The sequence below is a fragment of the Agelaius phoeniceus genome, chromosome 7, assembly GCF_051311805.1.
Source record: "Agelaius phoeniceus isolate bAgePho1 chromosome 7, bAgePho1.hap1, whole genome shotgun sequence".
Taxonomy (NCBI): Eukaryota; Metazoa; Chordata; class Aves; order Passeriformes; family Icteridae; genus Agelaius; species Agelaius phoeniceus.
The window spans coordinates 49,561,774-49,588,697 of NC_135271.1; the positions used below are offsets into that span (position 1 = coordinate 49,561,774).

A 26,924-nucleotide genomic window follows, 5' to 3' on the forward strand; every position below is an offset into this window, starting at 1 on the left:
TTTACCACCCTTCAACCATTTTATAAGTGACTTACACTTTGCAGCTTTAACAAAGATCAAGGTGAGTTCCCTGAATTCAGGAACAGATTCCCACCCCTTAGAGCTGAAGCAGGATGAGAAGAGGCAATACAGGACTAAGTTAGGGGGTGTTTTCAGGTGAACTTACATCGCTCTGGAGGTCGTAGGCTTTCCTGGCATGAATGACATCGTTCTGGTCGGGGAGGCAGATCCACTGGTGCAGGTAGTGCCGGTAGTCGGCGTCGCTCACCAGGGCCTGCCCGTGCTTGGCTGACACGATGGACATCATGTCCACTGGCAGGTGGCACTGGGTCTTCAGCTTGGCAAAGTACTTCTTGTACTCTCGTTCGCTCTGAACTTTGGCCACATCCAGGGCAAACTGGATTTTGGAATCTCCCTTTGCGTTCGGCACTCCCACGTAGTGTCCTTTCTGCTTCTCGTGCTCCAGCTTGTATTTGTACTGGGGGAAGAGCAGAGGTCACCATCAGTAACAGCTAGAAAGAGCTCTTGGAGCATGGGAGATGCCTCTTTTGGCACTTACATCACTGGCAATCTCTCTAGAAGCCTTGGCTGTCTTGATTGGAATTGCATCTGCTCTCAAATCATAGTTCATCTTCAGCTCATCCCAAGCTCCTTTATATTGTTTCTGAAGAGACAGATAAAACATCACACACATGCTGAATGCTCTAGCATTTGCCATTACAGAAATAGAGTTTCCAGCCATTTATTTGCTGAAATACTATGAAATTTTTTGAGCAGTACTCCTGCTCCTAATCATAAATGCAGCTGCCTCTGAAACTTGCAACACCAGTTGTGCAACCTATAAAGCACAAAAGGGTGTTTATAAAGGTGTAGAAAATATTTATATGCCTTGGATTGTCATCCATTTTAATAAAATATTTCCCCAGTGGCACATGATATTAATAATTTTTAAATAGCTGAATGCAAATATTTATTTAAAAAGGGCTGAATATTTTAAGGATATTCAGTAGAGGGAAGGGAATGCCACAAGCCCTGTATGAGGACAGACTTCAATGAGATTCACAGAGATTCAACATCTTAGAATGATATAATCCATATATTATTTTAGAGAAAACAGAATGATAAACATACCTGGCTGTAGTTAACAGCATTAGCCTTGGCTAGGTTGATTTCAGGGGTGTCTGGCATGATGTGGATCATAGTCTTGTCCTTTTCCCAGGCTTCTTTATATTTTTGCTGTTAAAACAGTCATTTAATAATATCATCAGACTTACGGAATTTCACTTATCAATAACATAAAATCCCATAAATCTCTCCTGAACTCTCATCTCTAAAGAGTAAAATGTTTGGAAAAGCATTAAACTTAAAACACCACGGATCAGTTTTACATTTTAGCAGTGAGATTTCTCTTTAGCTGTAGTTTCTAGAGTGGAAGCAGCTTTGAGGAGGTTGGAACATACAGTGCTGATCTGTTCAGCGTTGGTTTTGGCCAGAACAACATCTGGGGAATCCACAACACTGGTGTACTTCACGCTGTCGATGGGGGTCCGATACACATTGTCACTCAGGAGGTCCTGGGCATTCTTCACCCTCTTAATTTCTGGAGAGTCGTTGGGCAACCACCCAATTCCACGGAGCCACTCTAGGTCTGACCTGTACACAGCCTGGGTGAGATGGCCAGAAAACAAAAACATTGTTTAAAATTATTGTCTTAATAATTTTAAGCTATGCAAAGCAGATTATGTTTTATAAACCGAGCTAGAGTCAGATGAATTCTTTTTATAGACAGGAGATGTTCAGTGTCATAAGTAAAATTAAAACTGGCCACAAGTTTTTAAGTGGTTCAGCTCTTAAATAACACATTCTAAACCTTATAAGGAGAAACAACTGAAAGGACCTCCAGTTAATGATGATGAATAATAAAAGCTTAGAAGACTCTTCCTGTCTCCTCCAAAACACTTATTCCTCTAGTAATTTCAGCAATTTACAAGTCCTAACAAAACCCCAAGCTGCCTACCAGGAAAACTGACAAACAGCAAGGAACAGGAACCTCATCTCCAAAGCTTGTAATTGAAACAGTGGAAGAGGAACTGATAAGCACCAAAGCCAGGTCAGGAAATCAACTGCACTGATCCTGCTTTGCATTCAGCCACTAAAACCTCTCACTGGCTACCTCACAGAGTTTTCTTCCAATTAAATAAATTTCCAAGCTTACTCAAGCAAACAGAAGTAACAAAAGCCACCTGATTCCAAGGCAGCTAACAGCTCTTATTCCTAAGTCCCATCAAAGCAAGAAAGACAAATCCTTCAGCTTCTCCAAATCAGATCTGTCCAAAAGCATTATGTAACACGTTATCAACTAAAGTTTTACAATATTCAGGGATGAAACCAATGCTTTTTAAGGGTGCAAAAGAGCACATAATAGCAGTAACAAAAAACTGAAGAAAACAGTCTCAACAAAAATTTGTTGTGACTGTATAGCATTGAACAATCAGAATAAGGCTATAATCTATTGAATAATAAAACTACACATCTCTGTGGGTACTCACATCGCTCTGCAGGTCGTAGGCCTGCCGTGCGTGGATCACGTCATTCTGGTCAGGAAGGCAGGTCCACTGGTGCAGGTACTGCCTGTAGTCAACATCACTGACCAAGTTCTGGCACTCCTTGGCTGCCTGCACCGACAGGGCATCCACAGGGATGTGGATCTGGGTCTTGGAATCATTGTAGGCCTTCTTGTAGAGGCGGTCGTTCTGCAGGGCCATGGCGCGCGCGGCCTGCGCCAGCTTGGGGTCATCCTTGGCACTGGGGCACCCGATGTAGTGGCCTTTCTGCTTCTCGTGGGTTTCTTTGTACTTGTACTGCAAATGCAGAGAGAACAGAAGGTGTGTTGCTCACCTGGACACAGCCACCAGGCTCAGGCTGCCAGCCTGAGCTTCACTCATTCTGCTGAGACACAAGCAGCGCACGAAGAGAAGGCTGTACCTCACTGGCAATGTCTCTGGAGGCCTTGGCTTGTTTGATGGGAATGGCATCTGCTCTCAGGTCGTAGCCTTTTGCCTTGACCTCATCCCAGGCTTTCTGATAATGTTTCTGTAAAGAAAATTAATCACCTTTGTTAAACATAGTGAAATGCCTTCTCTAAAAACGTGCTTGCTGGGAATGACCAGCTTGGGAGCCCTGTTTGCTTCCTGTAACTGACAGAGTGACAATAATGATCCTGGCAAGTGTCTTAACAGAAAACTTGTGACTTAAAGTAGGTGCAAGATTAAAACTCAAAAAGGCAGCGGAAATATTCCTGAAGACAGACCAATATGTCTGCAGACTCCAACAACTCCTCCATGGAATGTATTTGGCAGGTTTTGCCAAAAGGGAGCAGAAGTTGTGTGGAACTGCACACTGAGCTTGGGAGTTTGTTCATGAACACACAACCTGTTAATAGGCTGAGAGCTGATAAAAAGCCTCTGGATGTACTTTCCTGTTTACACGCACATTAGATGGTGAGTTTGTGCACCACCATTTACAGCAAAAACTGGAAGAACAATTACCAGCCTTAATTTTCCAACACTTTACAAATATTTCATGTTATTCTCTTACATTGCTGATGTTGAGAGCATTGACTTTGGACTGCAGCATGACAGGAGTGTCTGAAGGGAGGGAAATCTGGGTCTTGTCTTTATCCCAGGCCTCACGATACAGACGCTGAGGAGAAAGGAAGAACAATGGCAATTCAGTACGGTGAGAACAAAAACACCAAGAGGAATTCTTCAGTAATTCCAATTTGCAAAACTTCATCATTCCCACCAGAGAAATTCTACTCTCCACCAGAAAGAAATGAAATGGGAAGGGGGAGCTTACATCACTGAGCTGCATGGCATTGGTCTTGGCCAGGACAACGTCTGGGGAGTCGGTGATGCTGGTGAACTTCAGCTGCTCCGGCCGCGTGCGGTACAGGCGGTCGTTGAGGATCTCCTGGGCCCTCTTGGCTTTGACCACATCCACAGACCCTTCTGTCAGCCAGCCAATGCCTCTCAGCCATTCCAGGTCAGACTTGTACACGTTCTACAAACAAACCAAGGGTTACTGGCACTGCAGAGGTAACCCTTAGCCCAGAGAGCTGGTGGGTTCTCAGTTTCTGGAGATGTTCAAGACCAGTCTGGATGAGGCTCTGAATGACCAGGTCTAGTGGAAGGTGTCCCTTGCCCATGGCAGGGGGGTGGAATAAGATGGTCTTTTCCAACCCAAACAATGTTGGGATTCTGCAGCTCTAACTCTAAGTGGAAGAAGGTTTTTTATAAGCCTTTCCCCAACTTATTCTCCTACTCTTTACACAACAAGCAGCCAGTGATGCTCTGCTGTATCAGGTCCTTTCTGGACACACCACCCCTGATTTGCACAGAAACAATGATACTTTCAAGACACTGCATTCAAACCAGGGGCATGGCCTGCAAGGAGACTGAAATCAAACATTCTGGAGCAGACCAAGAAAACATGGCTTTCTTATGAACTGCCCCAAATATTTCTGGCACCCAGGCTGAAATCCTTCGGAAAGGATAAAATAAACATACCAGGACAGACCAGAGGCCTGTGAATGTGCATTTGAAAGTATATTTGTCAGTCACTAACAAACAGAGCCTCACACAGCTGCCCTAAAGCTTTCCTACAGTGATTGTCACTCACGTCGCTCTGCAGGTCGTAGGCCTGCCGCGCGTGGATCACGTCATTCTGGTCAGGAAGGCAGGTCCACTGGTGCAGGTACTGCCTGTAGTCAACATCACTGACCAAGTTCTGGCACTCCTTGGCTGCCTGCACCGACAGGGCATCCACAGGGATGTGGATCTGGGTCTTGGAATCGTTGTAGCCCTTCTTGTAGAGGCGGTCGTTCTGCAGGGCCATGGCGCGCGCGGCCTGCACCAGCTTGGGGTCATCCTTGGCACTGGGGCACCCGATGTAGTGGCCTTTCTGCTTCTCGTGGGTTTCTTTGTACTTGTACTGCAAATACAAAAAGAAGTGAATCTGGGATGAAGGTGCCATCGTATCCTATTGCTACTGATCACAAAAATGCATATTCTTGTTTTTAAGGGAACTGAAAATAAATGTAAAGCAATAACATACGTCACTCGCAATATCTCTTGATGCTTTTGCAGTTTTGATTGGAATTGCATCAGCTCTCATGTCATAACCCTTCTTTTTGGCCTCTTCCCAGGCTTGCACATAAAGTTTCTATACGAGAGAAGACAGAAAATGGCTTATCAATATTCTGAAAGATGGGATTTCTACATTTCATAATTGTCTCTAAAATTTTTCATGAATGTGTGATTCAGAACATCTTTATAATTAAAGAAATACTGACTTAACTCTGAATTTCCACTAGTTCAGTAAATGTTGAAATGTCCTTACTTTGCTAACGTTGGCTGCATTGGCCTTTGCTAACAGAATGTCTGGTGTGTCAGGCATGACATGGATGGACTTCTTGTCTGCATCCCAGGCTTCTGTGTACAAGCGCTGCGAGAGAGGAAAACAGCCCTTTACAAACAGTTCTTTATGAAATTATTTTACAACTACAATTATTTTACAAACTGCTAGGGGTAGCTCCAGTAAGCTGTAACACCCTGACACAGCAAAGTTTCTCTCTGAACAGCTCAAGAAGGAAAACTCTGTCCCTCCTCATTATTTCCCAGGTTAAGCTGGTGCAGCAATTGACAGATTTTGGGTTGCGGAGAAACAGGAGGAAAAGTGTATTATTTATTCTGTATAATTTGTTTGATTATGTTTGTTATAAAGGAGGAGGTACTTAGTGACTTTCACCCTCCAGATCTATGTTGCACAAGTTTCACATCCAGAGAACTTCAGGTATTTCCTCATCACTTGTTCATCATGAAGTATTATACTTGGAAAAATCTGCAATTTAAGGGACTTTTGTCAGTAGATTTTTTTACCAACTGCTCACTTCAGACTGAGCCCTGAGAGAACAGCTTTCCTGTACAGTGGCTGAATTTGGACATCAACTTTCTCTTGAATCCATATGCTTTTGGTTTTACTTTGTATTTTGAATTTTTCACCTCATGAACAAGTTCTATTAACTGGCAGTACCACCCTCACCTTGTTCATGATCTCAGCATTTTGCTTGGCTAAGACCATGGCCAAGGAATCCGTCACGCTGGTAAATTTGATTTTGTCTGCAGGCTGCCGATACTTCCTGTCACTGAGGATTTCTCCAGCTTTCTTGGCTTTCTCAACCTCCAAGGAGCCAATAGGAACCCATCCAATGCCTCTCAGCCATTCCAGGTCTGATTTGTAAACAGCCTGAAAAAATTTGAAAGTTTGTTATATATGGGCAAGTGTGATAAAATATTAAAATTAATTTAAACAAGCACATACAATATGAACAGCTGGGTATGTTTCTGAGGATATGGTTCTGAAAACAATTGTTTTTGAAAGTTAAGTGATTATTAAATAAGAGAAATAAAAGAGGTATTGGAGCACAATGCCAGTATCAGAGTAACACACAATTTATACCTCAGATTAAGGACTGGAAAAATAGGATTAAACATAAATTTGATGAAAGAATTGAAAGAAGGAAAGAATGAAAACATTTCAAAAAGTCTGATACAAGAAACTAGAGGCTCATTATCCATATTTTAAAAATTAGATTGTGCAAGACTTAATTCTGTATTACAGAATTACTGTGTTACAGAAATGCTGCATTACTAATTTAAGGATTTGCTCACATCACTCTGCAGGTCATAGGCTTGCTTGGCGTGGATCACGTCGTTCTGGTCAGGCAGACAGATCCACTGGTGCAGGTAGTGCCGGTAGTCAACGTCGCTCACCAGCTCCTGGCATTTCTTGGCCAACACAATTCCAAGCATGTCCACGGGGCTGCTGAACCTTGTCTTGGACTTCTCAAAGTCCTTCTTGTACTCCCTGTCACTCTGGATCTTGGCCACGTGCATTGACCACATCATCTTGGGGTCATCCTCGATGTTCCTGGCCCCAATGTGGTGGCCCAGCTGCTTCCGATACCCTTCCTTGTACTTGTACTGCAGGAAAAAAAAATCCATATATATATATTCATATATTTTATCCTTTTCTAAGACAAAGCATTTAAATAGATTTCTTGGTAGAAAAACAAAGAGCACAAAAATCTGTTACCCTCTGTCTCTTAGTGATATTGCCTTATCCTTGAAACAAAACCTGTCCCAGTCATTGCAGATTTTTTTTCCTGATTTTGTGTTTTGTGTTTCAATGTGACACTGAAATAAAATTATTTCTTTCCTCCAGAAAAGATAAGCATTTAAACTTTCAGAATTTATTTACTTACATATCTCTTTTGGGGACTGATTTTAAAGGACTTCCTATTTTGAATCAGAAATTACCTCGACACACTCTAGCATAGACTCCTACATCTTTTTGTTCATTCTTCTTGAACATCCACGGATAGCAATGGGGAGCATATAAATAATCTTCATGTTATATATTTATTCATTACTCTGATACATAACTCATACAAAAAATACTGGGTATCCATTATTTTTTGTGCACTTAAGGCATGTGGTAGAATCACTATGACAGCAGATTTCTATGTTATCTATTTTGTGAAATGTGACATTAGCAAACAAGAGAACAAAGATTCTTTTCCATTACCAAATCCATAGGGAAATGAGAACAAAGCCTGCTCACCTCACTGGCAATCTCCCTGGAGGCTTTGGCAGACTGAATGGGAATGGCATCATAACGCAAATCATAGCCCTTCTTCTTGGACTCCTCCAAGGCCAGTTTGTACATTTTCTGTGAGAAAAAAAATCACAATCTAGTTTCAAAAAACAAAATTCAAAATTACATTTCTGTTCAGCATAACTGTGCAGTACAACAAATGAAGTTCCTAAACAATATTGTTCCTCTTCAGACAATTTAAATACTGTTCTGTAAAAAAAGAAAAAAAAAAACAGATTTCAAAGACCTTGTAATTTTATTGTAGATGTTTGGAAAGTGGAAATCATTTAGAGAAGGCAAAGACAGGAACATTTAAAAAGCTAAACTGCCTATTTCCACAACTTGCTGTAGAAATGATTTCTCATTTATGGGGGACTTTTGTCCCCTCATTTATAGGGGATAATTTATTTTAAAAGAAAATATATTTTTGTGGAATAACAGCTCTGATTTCAGAACTGGAACCAGCCATATATGAAAATAACTAACCTGACAATATATTAAAATTAATAAAAAATCAAAGGTGACGAAAGTGTACTTATGAAAAACTTATGAGAAACTGTCTCAGGTGTCCAGCTGCACTCACCTCGCTGTAGTTCATTCGGTTCTGTTTGGCCAGCAGGATTTCTGGGGTGTCAGGCATGACATGAATTGTGGTCTTGTCTTTGTTCCAAGCTTCAGTGTACAAACGCTAAGAAAGAAAACAAGAAGAGATTGATAGGACATTCAAAACCGGGTTAATATTTCAAAAAACATGGAAAACACATTAATTAAAATGATAGTAACCTGGTCCAGGGGAAATTGTCCCTTCCCATGACAGGAGGTTGGAACAAAATGATCTTTAATGTCCCTTCTAACCCAAACCATATTATGACACTATAAAATATAGCAGGGATATACAGTTACGTGTTAATCTGGTAAAAGTAACATCAACAAAAGGAGAATTTATATGAGGGAGTTAAAAACATTAAGGAAACTGCCACATTGCTTCAGAATAATGAATAAACCAAAGAATTATTAGTGCCCAAGGCACACACACACCAAGGAAAATATTTAAAATGAAAATGCAGAATATTACACAAATTTGAGTCTTCCATTACCTGACCTTAGAGTTTTGAGTGAAATAACAAGAGCACAATGACTGAAAATGCATCATGCTTGAACTGGAGCATTGCTTGTGCTCAGATCATTCCCAGACCTGCCTGCAGGGCTGAGGCAGACACCTCTGATGTGTCATCCAAAGGGATCAGGACTCACCTTGTTCATGATGTCTGCGTTCTGCTTGGCCAACACCATCTCCAGGGAATCCGTGACACTGGTGAACTTGATGGTGTCCGGATGCTGGCGGTAAATTTTGTCACTCAGGATCTCCCCTGCTCTCTTGGCTTTCTCAACTTCCAAGGAACCAATTGGGACCCAGCCAATGCCCCGCAGCCACTCCAGGTCAGATTTGTAGCAGTTCTGTTACAATAAACAAAATTACACAACTTATTTTAATAAAATAATCATTATAATGTATGTTACACAGTGCATCTTTCCAAAGGAAAAACACCTTCCTATCAGCTCTTCATTCAAACAAATTCAAAGATGCAAAGAAAATTGTGGAAAAAAATAACAGCATTTCACCTATATTAAGGGTGAAACCATTATCCAGCTTTCACAGAATGGTAAATGATAGATAGTCCAAATCCTGGAATTACAGGATTTCATTTAAATATCAGTTAGTTAGTATAACCTCTAGGAGATCTGAGCATCAATTAACTGTGAAACGTAAAAAGAAATCTCAAAACGTTGGTTCTACCACATCGGAACAAGGTGGCCTGATACAATTATGTAAAATAAACTAATTTTTCAGCAAAAATCAAATGCCAGAGAACTCACATCACTCTGGAGCTCGTAGGCTTGCTTGGCGTGGATCACGTCGTTCTGGTCAGGCAGACAGATCCACTGGTGCAGGTAGTGCCGGTAGTCGGCGTCGCTCACCAGCTGCTGGCACTTCTTGGCCAACACAATTCCAAGCATGTCCACGGGGCTGCTGAACCTTGTCTTGGACTTCTCAAAGTCCTTCTTGTACTCCCTGTCACTCTGGATCTTGGCCACGTGCATCGACCACATCATCTTGGGGTCATCCTCAATGTTCCTGGCCCCAATGTGGTGGCCCAGCTGCTTCCGATACCCTTCCTTGTACTTGTACTGAAACAGAAGAGATTTAAAGTTACTTGGTGTATTGAAAAATTAATAAATAGTTCTAACAGTTTAACATACTCATTAGTTTGTAAAGATAAAAATATCTTATAAGTCTTTCTACTCTGGGATTCATTTTCATGTAATAAGCTGTTTTATTAGATATAATTACCTAAGAGTTTTTATATAAAATGCTTTCAATTCGCTAAATGTTTAATGTCACATTCTAACAAGTTTGGTACTTCACATTCTTTTACTATTAAGATTAAATTGTAAATATTAACTTACGTAACAAACTTTTTATAAAACTCCTTGATGAAGACCATATGATTTTCCTCTTTATACAAAGAGTTGAAATATCCAACTTGTGAGTAAACAAGGAGCATAAAAATCTGTTATCCTTCATCTCTAAGTGATGCTGCCTTACCAGAAGCACATGCTATCACAGTCATTGCATACTTTATCCCAATTGTGATGTTCAGACATCTTGAATTTCATTATGACACTTGAACAGAAATATTGTTTGAATCACAAATGAACCTGACAAACTCTACCATTGGTTCATTTGATCATGCTGCTTGAATATCCATGGACATCAATAGAAGTATTCCAGGGGGCATATCAAAAACCTTCACATTATTTTATTTATTTATTTATTTATTTATTTATTTATTACAGTGATATATTCCTCATTATAAAAATATTGGCTCCCCCTTTCTTCCATGCACTAAAGGCAATGTAGTGGAATCATTACAAAGAATCACTATGAAAATATATTTCAATATTATCTATTCTATGAAGTACGAAGTAGCAAACCTTATGATTATTTTCCACTACCAGATGCATAGAGAAATGAGAACAAAGCCTCTCACCTCACTGGCAATCTCCCTGGAGGCTTTGGCAGACTGAATGGGAATGGCATCATAACGCAAATCATAGCCCTTCTTCTTGGACTCCTCCAAGGCCAGTTTGTACATTTTCTGTGAGAAAAAAAATCACAATCTAGTTTCAAAAACAAAATTGCATTTCAGTTGAGCACATCAGAGTATTGAAATCCCTAAACAATATTGTTGATTTTCAGGCGACTTAAACATCTTCAGTCCAGCTCTACATTCACTAGAAAATAAAAGAATGCAGATTTCAAAGACCTTGTAATTTTTTTTGTAAATGCTTGGAAAATGGGAATCATTTAGGGAAAGCAAAGCAAAACTGGTTCTTTCCATACCTTGCTGTATAAATTATTTCTAATTTATGGGAGATAATATATTTCAATAACCTAATTAGATATCCAGGAGTTCAATTTCTGGAACAACTCTGATTTCAGACCTTTTGTGAAAATAAAAAACCTGTCAATATTTTACCAGTAACTAAAAGTCAGGGATGAAAAAAGCATACTTGTCAGAAGTACAAGTGAATTGTCTCAGATTTCAGCTGCACTCACCTCACTGTAGTTCACTCGGTTCTGTTTGGCCAGCAGGATTTCTGGGGTGTCAGGCATGACATGAATTGTGGTCTTGTCTTTGTTCCAAGCTTCAGTGTACAAACGCTAAGAAAGAAAACAGGAAGAGATTGATAGGGCATTCAAAAACAGGTTAATTTCTCAATAATCAGGGAAAACATAGGCCATACCAGATGAAAATATAGGAAATGTAACAGGGATAATCAGTTAGGTAATTAGGACGAGATAGTATTAACAACAGGAGGATGGACTTACGGAAATGTAACAACACTTAAAAAATGCCGCATTGATTAAAGAGAAGGAATAAACCAATGAGCATTGCTTGTGCTCAATCATTCCCAGTCCTGCCTGCAGGGCTGAGGCAGACACCTCTGATGTGTCATCCAAAGGGATCAGGACTCACCTTGTTCATGGTGTCTGCGTTCTGCTTGGCCAACACCATCTCCAGGGAATCCGTGACACTGGTGAACTTGATGGTGTCCGGATGCTGGCGGTAAATTTTGTCACTCAGGATCTCCCCTGCTCTCTTGGCTTTCTCAACTTCCAAGGAACCAATTGGGACCCAGCCAATGCCCCGCAGCCACTCCAGGTCAGATTTGTAGCAGTTCTGTTACAAAATAGAAAGAAGTCACCCATACAAGTTATTCTATCAATAACAATAATGCAACTTACATGGAGAATAGTTCACCAATAAGTAACCTCAATAGCAACAATTAATTTAAATAAATTCAAAGCACAGGAGAAAATATAAAAAAACAAGTGCATTTCCACTACATTAAGGGTGAAACCATTATCCAACTTTCACAGAATGGTCAATGATAGATAGCAGTTCTGGAGTTAGAGGATTTCATTGAAGCATCAATTAGTTAACACATCCTGTTGGAGAGCTCAGTTTCAATCAGCGACAAAATTTTAAAATAAATCTCAAAATGTTGGTTCTACCACATCGGAACAAGATGGTCTGATACAATTATGTAAAATATCAAATACATTCCTCAGCAAAAATCAAATGCCAGAGAACTCACATCACTCTGGAGCTCGTAGGCTTGCTTGGCGTGGATCACGTCGTTCTGGTCAGGCAGACAGATCCACTGGTGCAGGTAGTGCCGGTAGTCAACATCGCTCACCAGCTCCTGGCACTTCTTGGCCAACACAATTCCAAGCATGTCCACGGGGCTGCTGAACCTTGTCTTGAACTTCTCAAAGTCCTTCTTGTACTCCCTGTCACTCTGGATCTTGGCCACGTGCATCGACCACATCATCTTGGGGTCGTCCTCGATGTTCCTGGCCCCAATGTGGTGGCCCAGCTGCTTCCGATACCCTTCCTTGTACTTGTACTGAAACACAAACCAAAATATTAGATTTTTGTATCACCTATAAATATCAGTTACTCATATTAAATTTTTCTAACAATAACCTTTCCAAACTTATCTATAACCTACCATTAAAAAAACCCCAAACAGTCAAATCAACTCTGATGCTAATAACATTCTAGGACTAAAGGTTTTTGCTATTTGAATTAGAACCCTAAACAGAATTGTTTTATCATTTTGCTTTTGAAGAAATGTGCTTTATTAAAATTAGTGAGAAAGAATCCTGGTCTTATTAAATGCATTTAATCCTTATTACATATAATGATAAACATACTGTAAATACTTATCTACACAAAAAGGGTTATGAGCTATACAGCTATCACAAAAGCAGCATTGTATTGTTCTTATAATTATCAACACTCATTTTTTAAAACATACATGATAGTTTACTTGCAAACATCTATTACTTAAGGTCACAGTTTAACTGCAGTGCCTTTTCCAGGATCCAGCTGACAATTTTCAGGTTGCAGAGGAGAGATGTCAACATAGAAAGAAACAAAAAGTTAGATTCTTACGTCACTGGCGATTTGCCTGGATGCTTTGGCTGCTTGGATGGGGATGGCATCAGCTCTCAAATCATAGCCTTTCTTCTTTGAATCTTCCATGGCCTGTCTGTATTGTTTCTAGATGAAGAATTAAACAATGGGACTCATGTAAGTTCCATATGTTATATTCTATGCAAAACAAATTGCTCAGAAGTAGATCTAATAATTGTGTTTAGATTTATAATACACAGTTTTATCTACCTTTAACTCAAAACCTCAGATCAGTAGCTAATACAAATTCATGTCAAAGGAAGACCATTGCTAAATATATTGGTTAGTTAATTTTTATTTTACTCTTTTAAATAATGTAACATTGACTACAATTTAGAGCTAAACTTTTCTTCTATACAAATGGAGTAAAACTTACTTTTTAAAACCACTGATATGGCTTACTGATGTGAACATGTTTGCCTAAAATAATATTGAGCACTGGCATCACACCTTTTCAGAATTATGCTAGTAATTACATTTCTGGTATTAATTTTTGTCTTCCCAACATTATGCACACTGGCAGAAATGACTCCCCAAAAATTCAGTGGAAACACACAACTTGTGTGGAATTTATGGAATTTCTTCTCACCAGTGCTCACTGCTCTATGCATGCACTACTACAAATATACAAACAATGTATTTCAAGTCACAATTTTTTGGATAAATATGGGAGTTACTTAGGGAAATTGATAGTGCCATCTCTAGAAGGTTTCCCAGAACATTCCTGATCCAGCCATGACACAGAGCAGTTACATTTGGAGAGCTCCTACACTCACCAGACTGTAGTTCCTCTTGTTCTCTCTTGCCAGTGTGATTTCAGGCGTGTCAGGCATGATGTGGATTTGTGTCTTGTCTTTATCCCAGGCCTCAGTATACAAACGCTGCAGGAGAAACACAGCAGAGTATTTGGAGACATTCACAATTGATAATTAGTAATTATCAAAGAAGATATTATTAAATCAGCTCTTGATGAAAACAAGTTTCCCATCGATTACCAAAAATTGAACTTATAGCTTTACAGCCTTACAGTGGTGAAATCTCACAGCACAGGCACAGGTCTGTGGTCCCAGTCCTGTCTCAGGGGTTTAGGCAGAGACTGTTGATGAGTTACCTGATCAAATCCAGACTCACCTTGTTCATGGTGTCTGCGTTCTGCTTGGCCAACACCATTGGGAGAGAATCTGGGATGCTGGTGAACTTGATGGTGTCCGGATGCTGGCGGTAAATTTTGTCACTCAGGATCTCCCCTGCTCTCTTGGCTTTCTCAACTTCCAAGGAACCAATTGGGACCCAGCCAATGCCCCGCAGCCACTCAAGGTCAGATTTGTAGCAGTTCTGTTACAAAATATAAAGGCAGCAGTTAAAAATTTCCCCCTTTATATGTTAATCAGCATTTAAATATATTCAAATTCCCTACTATGAAGGATGATATGGAGCTAATTCGGATGTTTGGCTGTACATAAACTTTCATAACGGCCTTACATTCAGATTAATTCACTCCTCAAAATACAATAGCTTTGTTTGGAACAGGGGAAAAAAAACACAAAGTGAAAAGATACTATATGAGAGCAACTACTCTAGTTTATATTCCAAGGAAATTACAAACATTTCAGTAGTCCAGAGCTTATCAGAGAGTACTCACATCACTCTGGAGCTCGTAGGCTTGCTTAGCATGGATGACATCATTCTGGTCAGGCAGACAAGTCCACTGGTGCAGGTAGTGCCGGTAGTCAACGTCGCTCACCAGCTCCTGGCATTTCTTGGCCAACACCACACCCAGCATGTCCACAGGGCTGCTGAACCTTGTCTTGAACTTCTCAAAGTCCTTCTTGTACTCCCTGTCACTCTGGATCTTGGCCACATGCATCGACCACATCATCTTGGGATCATCCTCGATGTTCCTGGCCCCAATGTGGTGGCCCAGCTGCTTCCGATACCCTTCCTTGTACTTGTACTATGGACAAAAAAATGTTCTATGAGTGATAGTTTTGGATTTTTATATGACCCCAGAAGCCCCTGGGATACCACTTCCAGAAAATGCAGCAGCTGAAGCCACAGAGATCTTAAAGAAAGAAAGGATTCAGTCCCAGTGTGTGCCACAAGGGCTGCTGAGCACTCACATCACTGGCGATGTCCCGCGAAGCTTTGGCAGACTTGATGGGAATGGCATCTGCCCGCATGTCGTAGCCCTTCTTCTTCTCCTCCTCCATCGCCTGCTTGTACAGTTTCTGGAACAGACACCACCACGCCCTCAGACAACGCTGCTGCCTGGACATGGCAGCAACTAGGGATGGACACTGCACCCCCAACAGCCACCCACCTCGCTGAAGTTCACTTTGTTCTGCTGCGCCAGCAGGATCCCAGGGGTGTCCGGCATGATGTGAATGCTGGTTTTGTCCTTCTCCCAGGCTGAGGTGTACGAGCGCTGGAAACAAGGAGCACAGAGGGAGATAAGATTGTATAGGTTTAGTGAAACAAACTCAATGAGAACATCAGATCTGTGAACCAAAGGAAGAGGCCTCTACTTTGAACTGACTCAAGAGCTCCTGCCCTTTCCCCAAACCTTTCTAATGCTTCACCCTTTTCCACACTGTACCCCATTACTACTCCAATCAGGCAAACAAAAATTTAATCTCATATAAGGAATACAAATCCATGAGGCAAGAGGGATTTCCTCCCCTTGCACAACCTGGGTGTTGGAAGGGCATAGAACAACATCTGGGAAATGAAGATGCTCATTTTCTTCAAGATGCAAACACAAAGAAATCTCACTTGGTCCATGATTTTGGAGTTGTGCTTTGCCAGCACCATGGGCATCGAGTCAGGAAGGCTGGTGAATTTGATGGTGTCTGGGTGCTGACGATACTTCTTGTCACTCAGGATCTCGCTCGCCCTCTTGTTCTTCTCAACATCCAGTGACCCAATTGGGGACCAGCCAATGCCCCTCAGCCACTGCAGGTCAGACTTGTACACGTTCTGGAAGGACAGGAGAGGAAACAATACAACTTAGCAAATTCCTCACTCCGAGCAACCTCATCTTCTACCACGGGAAGCTCCACTTAATGGAACATGTTCCACTAGGTCAACCCACTAGACTGTGCTACAAAAGTGACTCTGGATAAGCTCAGCTCCCAAAAACCTGTCCCTCTGCCCCTGCAATATCACAAGAGGCTATCAAGCAATCCACAAATCTTCTCCTTATACCTACTAGGTATTACTAGCAAAGACGAACACCATTTCTAAATCTGCATCTGGCAGAGACATTGGAGGAGCCTTTTATATCAGATCCTAAGGCTCTTCACACCATTCTTAGCTGCATAATTTTTTACCTCTGCCAACTCTTGGCCCTCCAGAAAAAAAAAGGATTTTAGTTCCTTTGACCTTCCCATACCACACAGACTTCCTCAAAAAGAAGAGACAACCCAAGGCTGTGACACAGCCAGTAAAGAACAACTCACATCACTCTGCAGGTCGTACACTGTCTTGGCATGGACAACATCGTTCTGGTCCGGCAGGCACGTCCAGCGGTGCAGAGGGTGCCGGTAATCGACATCACTGACCAGCTCCTGGCATTTCTTGGCCAACACCACTCCCAGCATGTCCACAGGGCTACTGAAGTGTGTTTTGGACTTCTCAAAGGCTTTCTTGTACTCCCTGTCACTCTGGATCTTGGCCACGTGCATCGACCACATCATCTTGGGGTCATCCTCGATGTTCCTGGCCCCAATGTGGTGGCCCAGCTGCTTCCGATACCCTTCCTTGTACTTGTACTAAAAGGACAAAAAAATGTCCACTGAGTGTTAGTGTAGGGTTTTTATATGACCCCAGAAGCCCCTGGGACACCACCTCCAGAAAATGCAGCAGCTGAAGCCACAGAGATCTTAAAGAAAGAAAGGATTCAGCCGCAGTGTGTGCCACAAGGGCTGCTGAGCACTCACATCACTGGCGATGTCCCGCGAAGCTTTGGCAGACTTGATGGGAATGGCATCTGCCCGCATGTCGTAGCCCTTCTTCTTCTCCTCCTCCATCGCCTGCTTGTACAGTTTCTGGAACAGACACCACCACGCCCTCAGACAACGCTGCTGCCTGGACATGGCAGCAACTAGGGATGGACACTGCACCCCCAACAGCCACCCACCTCGCTGAAGTTCACTTTGTTCTGCTGCGCCAGCAGGATCCCAGGGGTGTCCGGCATGATGTGAATGCTGGTTTTGTCCTTCTCCCAGGCTGAGATGTACGAGCGCTGGCAACAAGGAGCACAGAGGGAGGTAAGAACACACAGGTTTAGGGAAAGAAACTCAATGAGAACATCAGATCTGTGAACCAAAGGAAGGGGCCTGTACTTTGAACTGACTCCAGAGCTCCTGCCCTTTCCCCAAACCTTTCTAATGCTTCACCCTTTTCTTTTCCACACTGTACCTCTTTACTACTCCAACCACGCAAACAAAAATTTAATCTCATATAAGGAATACAAATCCATGAGGCAAGAAGGATTTTTTCCCCCTGCACAACCTGGGCGTTGGAAGGGCATAGAACAACATCTGGAAAAGGAAGGTGCTCTTGGCCTTCAAGATGCAAACACAAGGAAATCTCACTTGGTCCATGATTTTGGAGTTGTGCTTTGCCAGCACCATGGGCATCGAGTCAGGAAGGCTGGTGAATTTGATGGTGTCTGGGTGCTGACGATACTTCTTGTCACTCAGGATCTCGCTCGCCCTCTTGTTCTTCTCAGCGTCCAGTGACCCAATTGGGGACCAGCCAATGCCCCTCAGCCACTGCAGGTCAGACTTGTACACGTTCTGGAAGGACAGGAGAGGAAACAATACAACTTAGCAACCTCCTCACTCCAAGCAACCTCATCTCCTACCACAGTACGCACTTCCCAATGGAACACATTTCCCTGGGTCAACCCACCGGACACCAGGCCTGGGACTCCCATGAAGAGCAGCTCCCCACACCTGGCTTCCCCCTCCTGCAACAGCACAAGTACCTGCCAAAGAATTCACCACCTCGCCCTCCATCTTCTCAGTATCCCCAGCAAAGACCTTCTCTGTTTGACATTCTGCAGGTGGCAGAGGCATGAGAGGTGCCTTACATCACCCAAGACCCTCTGTACATATACCTGCACCCAGAGCTTGCCACTGCCTCTCTTGGTCCTCCAAAGGCAAATAGTTTACCCTGTTGCCCTTCCCTGCCTTACTGTGCTGAAGGTCTCAGCCACAACTCTCCCCATAAAATGTTCATGGCAAGAAAGGATTCTTCTGTGGCCATGAAGCATGACTCCACAGAAACATCATCACTGACTGTCCACGTCAATAAATGCCACAACACAATCTCAGTGCCTCAGAATCAGCCAAAAATTATTATTCCCACAAGGACCTCTTCCAGTAGAGGTACAGAACACAAGAGAGACTTGTGGTTGCAACACAGCCAGTAAAGAACAACTCACATCACTTTGCAGGTCATACACTGTCTTGGCATGGACAACATCGTTCTGGTCCGGCAGGCACGTCCAGCGGTGCAGAGGGTGCCGGTAATCAGCATCACTGACCAGCTCCTGGCATTTCTTGGCCAACACCACACCCAGCATGTCCACGGGGCTGCTGAACCTTGTCTTGAACTTCTCAAAGTCCTTCTTGTACTCCCTGTCACTCTGGATCTTGGCCACGTGCATCGACCACATCATCTTGGGATCATCCTCAATGTTCCTGGCCCCAATGTGGTGGCCCAGCTGTTTGCGATACCCTTCCTTGTACTTGTACTAAAAGGACAAAAAAATGTTCACTGAGTGATAGTTTAGGGTTTTTTATGTGGCCAAGACCCCACCAGTACCACCTCCAGAAAATGCAGCAGCTGAAGCCACAGAGATCTTAAAGAAAGAAAGGAGTCAGCCGCAGTGTGTGCCACAAGGGCTGCTGAGCACTCACATCACTGGCGATGTCCCGCGAAGCTTTGGCAGACTTGATGGGAATGGCATCTGCCCGCATGTCGTAGCCCTTCTTCTTCTCCTCCTCCATCGCCTGCTTGTACAGTTTCTGGAACAGACACCACCACGCCCTCAGACAACGCTGCTGCCTGGACATGGCAGCAACTAGGGATGGACACTGCACCCCCAACAGCCACCCACCTCGCTGAAGTTCACTTTGTTCTGCTGCGCCAGCAGGATCCCAGGGGTGTCCGGCATGATGTGAATGCTGGTTTTGTCCTTCTCCCAGGCTGAGGTGTACGAGCGCTGGGAAAGGAGGACAAGAGGAAACAAGGAGCACACCGGTTTAGGGAAACAAATTCAATGAGCAAATCAGGTCCACGAACCAAAGGAAGGGGCCTGTACTTTGCACTGACCCAGAAACTCCTGCCCTTTCCCCAACCCTTTCTAATGCTTCAATCTTTTCCACACTGTACCTCAATAGAGCTCCAAAAGAGAGTTTTATCTCAAACAAGGAACATAAATCCTTAAGGTAAGAGGATGCAATATCCTCCTTGAAGAACCCAGTCTTTGGGAGGACATAGAACAACATCTGGGAAAGGAAGGTGCTCATTTTCTTCAAGGTGCAAACACAAAGTAAACTCACTTGGTCCATGATTTTGGAGTTGTGCTTTGCCAGCACCATGGGCATCGAGTCAGGAAGGCTGGTGAATTTGATGGTGTCTGGGTGCTGACGATACTTCTTGTCACTCAGGATCTCGCTCGCCCTCTTGTTCTTCTCAACGTCCAGTGACCCAATTGGGGACCAGCCAATGCCCCTCAGCCACTGCAGGTCAGACTTGTACACGTTCTGGAAGGACAGGAGAGGAAAAAACTGCTCAGCAACCTCCTCACTCCAAGCAACCTCATCTTCTACCATGGGAAGCTCCACTTAATGGAACACATTTCCCTGGGTCAACCCACCAGCCACCCATGCAGTGGCTGCACCCATCTCCTAGGGCTCTTCATACAATTTTCATCTGCACCCAAGACTTGCCAACTCTTGGTTCTCCAGAAGATAAGGATTTCAATCCGTTGCCCATCCCCTGACACACAGACCTCTCCTTCAAAACTAGAACAGAAACCAGGACAGACAACCCAAGACTGACACACAGCCAATAAGGAACAACTCACATCACTCTGCAGGTCGTACACTGTCTTGGCATGGACAACATCGTTCTGGTCCGGCAGGCACGTCCAGCGGTGCAGAGGGTGCCGGTAGTCGACATCACTGACCAGCTCCTGGCATTTCTTGGCCAACACCACTCCCAGCATGTCCACAGGGCTGCTGAAGTGCGTTTTGGACTTCTCAAAGGCCTTCTTGTACTCCCTGTCACTCTGGATCTTGGCCACATGCATCGACCACATCATCTTGGGGTCATCCTCGATGTTCCTGGCCCCAATGTGGTGGCCCAGCTGCTTCCGATACCCTTCCTTGTACTTGTACTGCAGGAAAAAAACAGTATGCACTGAGTATTATTTTAGGTTTTTTTCACATTCCTAGCCACCCCTGTGGCATCACCCCCAGCCAATTTATCAGCTGAAACCACAGAGAGTTTAGAATGTGAGAGTGTTCAGCTGATGACCTACAGTGTACAGCTAGAGAAGAATCCACACAATATCCTTCTGCTAAAACTCACATTTTCCAAGATTCTTCCTGGCCTATATATTTAGAGCTACTGGTCAGTAACTGAGAGGAAGAAAACTCTCTAAATCATGAAAGCTATACCAAAAACCTGAAGTTCAATACCCCCTTCATAAAGAATCATTTACTGATCTTCATGCACAATGGCCAAATCAGGTCTTACTCAAACTACTGAGGGAATAAAATGTAACTACATAGAGACTTCTGGAAAATTAAATAAAGACAGCAAACACATACAGCAATGCAATTTTGTATTAATACCTAAGAAAACAAAAAATTATGCTTTTCCTGCAGCTTTTATTTTTGAACGAAAACTTGGTTTGGGTTTTCTTTCCTCATGCACAGCTCAGCTGTGCAGCTGCAGAGTCAGGGCCATGCAGTCGTGCAGTGCTGAGGGCAGCCCAACACCTCAGAACTCCAGGCTGTTGCACAAAGAGATGCACTCACAATCCCAGGAGGAACCCTGCTTTGAGCTATAGCCATTACCCAACTCCCACAGCTACTCTTCCACACAACCTAGACCTTCCCTTGCAACAGTGCACATCCATAACTTGCAGGGACAGCTATAGGTGGACAGTGTGAACAAAAACTTTGATGGGCAACTGAAGGGCAGTGACAGGTAATGGATTTGTTGCCTCCATTTGGCTCAGCTGCAAACCCTGACTTCAAATGCCAGCACGTGGCACCCGTGTGGCAGTGTGTGCCACAAGGGCTGCTGAGCACTCACATCACTGGCGATGTCCCGCGAAGCTTTGGCAGACTTGATGGGAATGGCATCTGCCCGCATGTCGTAGCCCTTCTTCTTCTCCTCCTCCATCGCCTGCTTGTACAGTTTCTGGAACAGACACCACCACGCCCTCAGACAACGCTGCTGCCTGGACATGGCAGCAACTAGGGATGGACACTGCACCCCCAACAGCCACCCACCTCGCTGAAGTTCACTTTGTTCTGCTGTGCCAGCAGGATCCCAGGGGTGTCCGGCATGATGTGAATGCTGGTTTTGTCCTTCTCCCAGGCTGAGGTGTACGAGCGCTGGAAACAAGGAGCACAGAGGATGATAAGAACACACCGGTTTAGGGAAACAAATTCAATGAGCAAATCAGGTCCATGAACCAAAGGAAGGGGCCTGAACTTTTCACTGACCCAGAAACTCCTGCCCTTTCTAATACTTCACCATTTTCCACACTGTACCCCATTATTGCTCCAATCACAAAAAAAAAGAGAGTTTTGTCTCAAACAAGTAACATAAATCCCTGAGGCAAGAGGATGAAGCATCCCCTTGAAGAACCCAGGCCATGGAATGGCATAGAACAACATTCTGGGAAAGGAAGGTGCTCTTGGCCTTCAAGATGCAAACACAAAGAAATCTCACTTGGTCCATGATTTTGGAGTTGTGCTTTGCCAGCACCATGGGCATTGAGTCAGGAAGGCTGGTGAATTTGATGGTGTCTGGGTGCTGACGATACTTCTTGTCACTCAGGATCTCGCTCGCCCTCTTGTTCTTCTCAACATCCAGTGACCCAATTGGGGACCAGCCAATGCCCCTCAGCCACTGCAGGTCAGACTTGTACACGTTCTGGAAGGACAGGAAGGGAAAAACCCAGCTCAGCAACCTCCTCACTCCAAGAAATCCCAACTCCTACCAATGGATGTTCTCCTGAATGGAGCACATTCCACTGGATCCACCCACCAGCCACCCATTCAGCGTTTGGACCCATCCCCTGTGGCTCTCCACTGCCATCAGCATTTGTCTTTCCCAATTGCTGGTTCTCCATAAGAAAAAACTTGACTTCATTCCCCTTTCCCTGCCACACAGACCCCTCCTTCAAAACTAGAACAGAACCCAGGACAGACAACCCAAGGCTGTCACTCAGCCAGTAAAGAACAACTCACATCACTCTGCAGGTCGTACACTGTCTTGGCATGGACAACATCGTTCTGGTCCGGCAGGCACGTCCAGCGGTGCAGAAGGTGCCGGTAATCGACATCACTGACCAGCTCCTGGCATTTCTTGGCCAACACCACTCCCAGCATGTCCACAGGGCTGCTGAACCTTGTCTTGGACTTCTCAAAGTCCTTCTTGTACTCCCTGTCACTCTGGATCTTGGCCACGTGCATCGACCACATCATCTTGGGGTCGTCCTCGATGTTCCTGGCCCCAATGTGGTGGCCCAGCTGTTTTCTGTATGCCGTTTTGTATTTGTACTAATTGAACACAGAAACAACAATTAACACTTCTTTCCAAGCTGCCATTTCAGTTTCTCTGTTGTTAATACAGTAGTTAATCATTTTGAATCTAACACATTTTAACTTGCTTCTGTTTTTTCCCAAAGTTTTTAGCATTTGTTATAATGTCCAGGAGATATTATGGGATTGTTCATGGCTATATACTACCATCATTATATTATTTTATTTTATTTTATTTTATCTTATTAGCTTTACAGCATTTAGAATTATACAAGCTTTGAGGCGGGCAGCAACACAACAGTGTTAAAATTTTACATATCTCCTCCTGTTAAATAGAAACTACTTTTTTCCAGGGTTATGTGCCCCCTCTGTGCCCCACTCTGATTTTCCCTCTGCAGACTCACCTCGCTGGCTATGTCTCGGGATGCCTTGGCTGCCTGGAGGGGGATGGCATCAGGAGGGAGGTCATAGCCTTTCTTCTTCAGCTCTTCATATCCTACCTTGTAAAGTTTCTGTTAGAGAAAGATTCAAAGGAATTAATGCAGATAAAACTCTCTAGAGTTTTTCAATGCTACAACCTTCCACCTCTGACTATTGAAGAGAAAACATGGGTTTCCAAACACAGTTTACTTAATTAAATTAAACTCCATACCTTTCTATTAATGACAGGTACTTTGTGCCCTTGGATATACAATATTTTAAAATTACAATTTAAATGTCTTCTGATTGTTTCATTGAAGATCAAGATTTTCTTTTAGCAAATACATTAATCTGAATTATTCCCAGAGCTTTCTGTAGAGGTGAGTAATACAACTCTGTGATTCTCTACACCCAGTTTCAAATGCAAACTTACATCACTTGTGTTAATCAAGTTTGATTTCGCCAACAAAATTTCAGGAGTATCAGGCATGATGTGAACCTTAGTCTTGTCCTTGTTCCAAGCTTCCCTGTAGAGTATCTGAAAGAGACAGAAACAAAAACCTGGTCTGATCCAAGTTTCACTTGCACAGCAGTAATTTCAGTTCACCTTTTCTCTAAATTAGCAAAGAAAAGACATACTAAGCAAGAATTAGGAATGTAAACAAAATAATATAGTAAAATCAAATAATACAATGACTTCTTACTGATATACAACCTTTTTTTCTTCTTTACATCCATGGAATGCCATGGAAACAGCATTAAAACAATATATTTACCTACTGCTTACTAGAGGTCTTATTTGCAGTTATACTGAGTAAATTATCAGCGCTCCAGATCTCCACCTTCTGAACAAGGTACGAAGAGCTGTGAGGCCCTGACTATTAACACCTGCTATCTGGATACTTTAAGTGCATGTTCTGAACCAGAGATCCTTTTAAAAATGTATATTAATGTATTCATTTATTGAATCCCACGTTCTGTCTCTGGAGGCAACTTACATCACTCCTATTTTTGGCATTAGATTTTGCCAAAACAACATCCATGGCATCTGGGATACTTGTGAACTTAATCGTGTCTGGGTGCTGCCTGTACTTCTTGTCACTCAATATTTCAGAAGCTTTCTTGTTCTTTTCAGCTTCCAGAGATCCCAAAGGACTCCATCCAATGCCTCTGAGCCACTGCAGATCTGACTTATACAGGTTCTGTTAAGGGTGGAAATCAAAACCACAGCAGATTATTTCACTGTTCATTGATTAAACCCTATGAAAAGTCTAACTGGCAGTTTAGCTCTGATCTGATCTATACTGATATCAAAAGCAAGTCATCAAAGATACTTTCCAATCAGCAGTAATTATTTTCCATGGAAATAAGTGAATCAAACCCAGAGGGAGCTTACATCACTCTGCAGCTCGTTGACCCTCCTTGCCTCGGTGACATCGACCTGGTCTGGCAGACAAGTCCAGCGGTGCAGTATGTGTTTGTAGTCCACATCACTGACCAGCTCCTGACACTTCTTGGCCAGAAGAAAGCCCAGCATATCCACAGGCATATTGAACTTGGTCTTCCACTTTTCAAAGTCTTTCTTGTACTCCCTGTCACTCTGCATTTTAGCTACTTGCATGGACCACAACATCTTGGGGTCATCCTGCAGGCTGCGGAACCCGATGTGATGTCCCTGCTGCTTGCGGTATCCTTCTTTGTACTTGAACTGCAATGGCAAAGGCGGCACCACTCAAACCACAGTGACAAATGTGTAAGTGACAAAACGCCAATGTATTCCCTCATCTTAATGTTCCTCATGAAATTACCCCTGGAAGTGTCCAAGGCCAGGTTGGGTGGGGCTTGGAGCAACCTGAGATAGCGGAGCGTGGCCCTGCCCACAGAAAGGGTGGAACTGAATAATCCTTAACGTCCCTTCCAACCCAAACCATTTTGTGATTCTGCAAATAAGCAACTTGTTATGGCACCTCATGTGAAGTTTTAGCAGGCCCTTGACTTGTGTGCATGACTTGGTGTCAGTGAATACTCTCCCTGGGAAAGAGAGAGTCCTTGGAAAGGGAGAGAGCGTGGCAATAGGAATGGTCTCCAGTGCCATCTGACTCAGAACTCCCTAACACTGACACACTGAAATATTTTGATGAGTAACATCATCAACAATGAAAAATTATGAAATACAAAGATACCTAAGCACAGGAAACATTTCCCAATGATTAATAAAATCTCTTCTTTATTATACAGAGAATTAATAAATTCTCTATCCATAAAAATAAAAGAAATGCAGAAGTTGTATTTGTACCAAGTTATGGAACAGTAGTCCGTGTGTCATCACATCTGTTTCAGAGATGTAATGAGGATTTCTCTGGATAGGCACTGGGCTCAGCTACCTGGACCAAATTTGCTGCTACTCTGAAAATGAAGCAGCCCAAAGAGCAGAAAACTCCTCACTTTTTATGACCAGCCATGAATGGACCAAACTTTGAATGTGTTAAGATGCCATTAACCCTTGTTAAACTGGACAAAAACAGCTCAGGAAGGAGTTTTGTCAGTACTGTTGTTTTTGACTCCAAGCCACACCTTAGCAGAGAGGTGTATCTCAATTTACTGTGACTCTGTAGGTTATAATCACCAGGTCAGTGCATGTCACACTGAGTTAAAATGCTGCTTACATCACTTGCAATGTCCCTTGAAGCTTTGGCAGCTTTCACTGACATGGCTTCAGGTGTGAGGTCATAGCCTTTCTTTATCATTTCCTCCCAGCCAAGCTTGTAGAGTTTCTAAAATTGAAAACAATATTAATTAAAACCAGTAATATGTATGTTACCTGCTGTTTAGATACACTAATGATCCAAATTCTGGTCACCTCACAGGCTTCAGTTATGAGAGAAGGGCTGCTAGAACGGGAACTGAGAAATAGGAAACTGATAAACAGGGAATACTGGTCTTCCAAGGCTTAGGAGAGGGACTAAATAGTTTTTTCACTATTCAGCTTCCTACTATAGCTTATCTTGATTTGAAACCCATCTGGAAAATTTGAGACATATACATCTGAGATAACTGAACACTTTTTGATTGGCTTAACAAAATTATTATACGGTTTTCATGAAGCCATTAACAGTCAAATCAGTTTGTGCACAGTTGATTTTTTTAATTACAGGCATTCTTAAGTCAAAGATTTCCCTCTGAGCAAAGCAAAACCTGAGTGTTTTCTACTGGCAAAATTGTCACTTTCTCCTATCTGAAAGCAGAGAGAAAAGCTGGAATCATTGCATCTACTTCCCATAGGTTAGGTTAAAAATATACAAAATTAACTTGTAATTTTATAGTAAAGAATTTTTAACATGACTGAATTCTATGCAAAGCATAGAGTATGGACTATGTACTTCCAGACTTCAAAAGCAGGACTTATATTCTCCACACATTAAAATGCAATTTAGTCTGTTAG

General features: G+C 42.9%; 1 protein-coding gene across 1 annotated transcript in view; it reads right to left on the reverse strand.

The window, feature by feature from the left end:
• NEB (nebulin) overlaps positions 1-26,924 on the reverse strand; it is a 99,914-nt gene that overhangs the window by 54,562 nt on the left and 18,428 nt on the right. Inside the window, exons 29-74 of the mRNA XM_077181866.1 lie at positions 26,149-26,256; positions 24,879-25,190; positions 24,481-24,684; positions 23,916-24,020; positions 23,467-23,574; positions 22,769-23,080; positions 22,248-22,451; positions 21,803-21,907; positions 21,603-21,710; positions 20,365-20,676; positions 19,838-20,041; positions 19,393-19,497; positions 19,193-19,300; positions 18,715-19,026; positions 17,861-18,064; positions 17,404-17,508; positions 17,204-17,311; positions 16,724-17,035; positions 16,038-16,241; positions 15,586-15,690; positions 15,386-15,493; positions 14,908-15,219; positions 14,397-14,600; positions 14,042-14,146; positions 13,245-13,352; positions 12,382-12,693; positions 11,760-11,963; positions 11,339-11,443; positions 10,770-10,877; positions 9,595-9,906; positions 8,971-9,174; positions 8,300-8,404; positions 7,684-7,791; positions 6,732-7,043; positions 6,103-6,306; positions 5,401-5,505; positions 5,116-5,223; positions 4,681-4,992; positions 3,859-4,062; positions 3,598-3,702; positions 2,986-3,093; positions 2,550-2,861; positions 1,461-1,664; positions 1,132-1,236; positions 560-664; positions 167-478 (exon numbers count right to left, since the gene is read on the reverse strand). Of these exons, the coding sequence (XP_077037981.1) occupies positions 167-478; positions 560-664; positions 1,132-1,236; positions 1,461-1,664; positions 2,550-2,861; positions 2,986-3,093; positions 3,598-3,702; positions 3,859-4,062; positions 4,681-4,992; positions 5,116-5,223; positions 5,401-5,505; positions 6,103-6,306; positions 6,732-7,043; positions 7,684-7,791; positions 8,300-8,404; positions 8,971-9,174; positions 9,595-9,906; positions 10,770-10,877; positions 11,339-11,443; positions 11,760-11,963; positions 12,382-12,693; positions 13,245-13,352; positions 14,042-14,146; positions 14,397-14,600; positions 14,908-15,219; positions 15,386-15,493; positions 15,586-15,690; positions 16,038-16,241; positions 16,724-17,035; positions 17,204-17,311; positions 17,404-17,508; positions 17,861-18,064; positions 18,715-19,026; positions 19,193-19,300; positions 19,393-19,497; positions 19,838-20,041; positions 20,365-20,676; positions 21,603-21,710; positions 21,803-21,907; positions 22,248-22,451; positions 22,769-23,080; positions 23,467-23,574; positions 23,916-24,020; positions 24,481-24,684; positions 24,879-25,190; positions 26,149-26,256 (8,436 nt within the window). The remainder of the gene's footprint in view (positions 1-166; positions 479-559; positions 665-1,131; positions 1,237-1,460; positions 1,665-2,549; positions 2,862-2,985; positions 3,094-3,597; positions 3,703-3,858; positions 4,063-4,680; positions 4,993-5,115; positions 5,224-5,400; positions 5,506-6,102; positions 6,307-6,731; positions 7,044-7,683; positions 7,792-8,299; positions 8,405-8,970; positions 9,175-9,594; positions 9,907-10,769; positions 10,878-11,338; positions 11,444-11,759; positions 11,964-12,381; positions 12,694-13,244; positions 13,353-14,041; positions 14,147-14,396; positions 14,601-14,907; positions 15,220-15,385; positions 15,494-15,585; positions 15,691-16,037; positions 16,242-16,723; positions 17,036-17,203; positions 17,312-17,403; positions 17,509-17,860; positions 18,065-18,714; positions 19,027-19,192; positions 19,301-19,392; positions 19,498-19,837; positions 20,042-20,364; positions 20,677-21,602; positions 21,711-21,802; positions 21,908-22,247; positions 22,452-22,768; positions 23,081-23,466; positions 23,575-23,915; positions 24,021-24,480; positions 24,685-24,878; positions 25,191-26,148; positions 26,257-26,924) is intronic.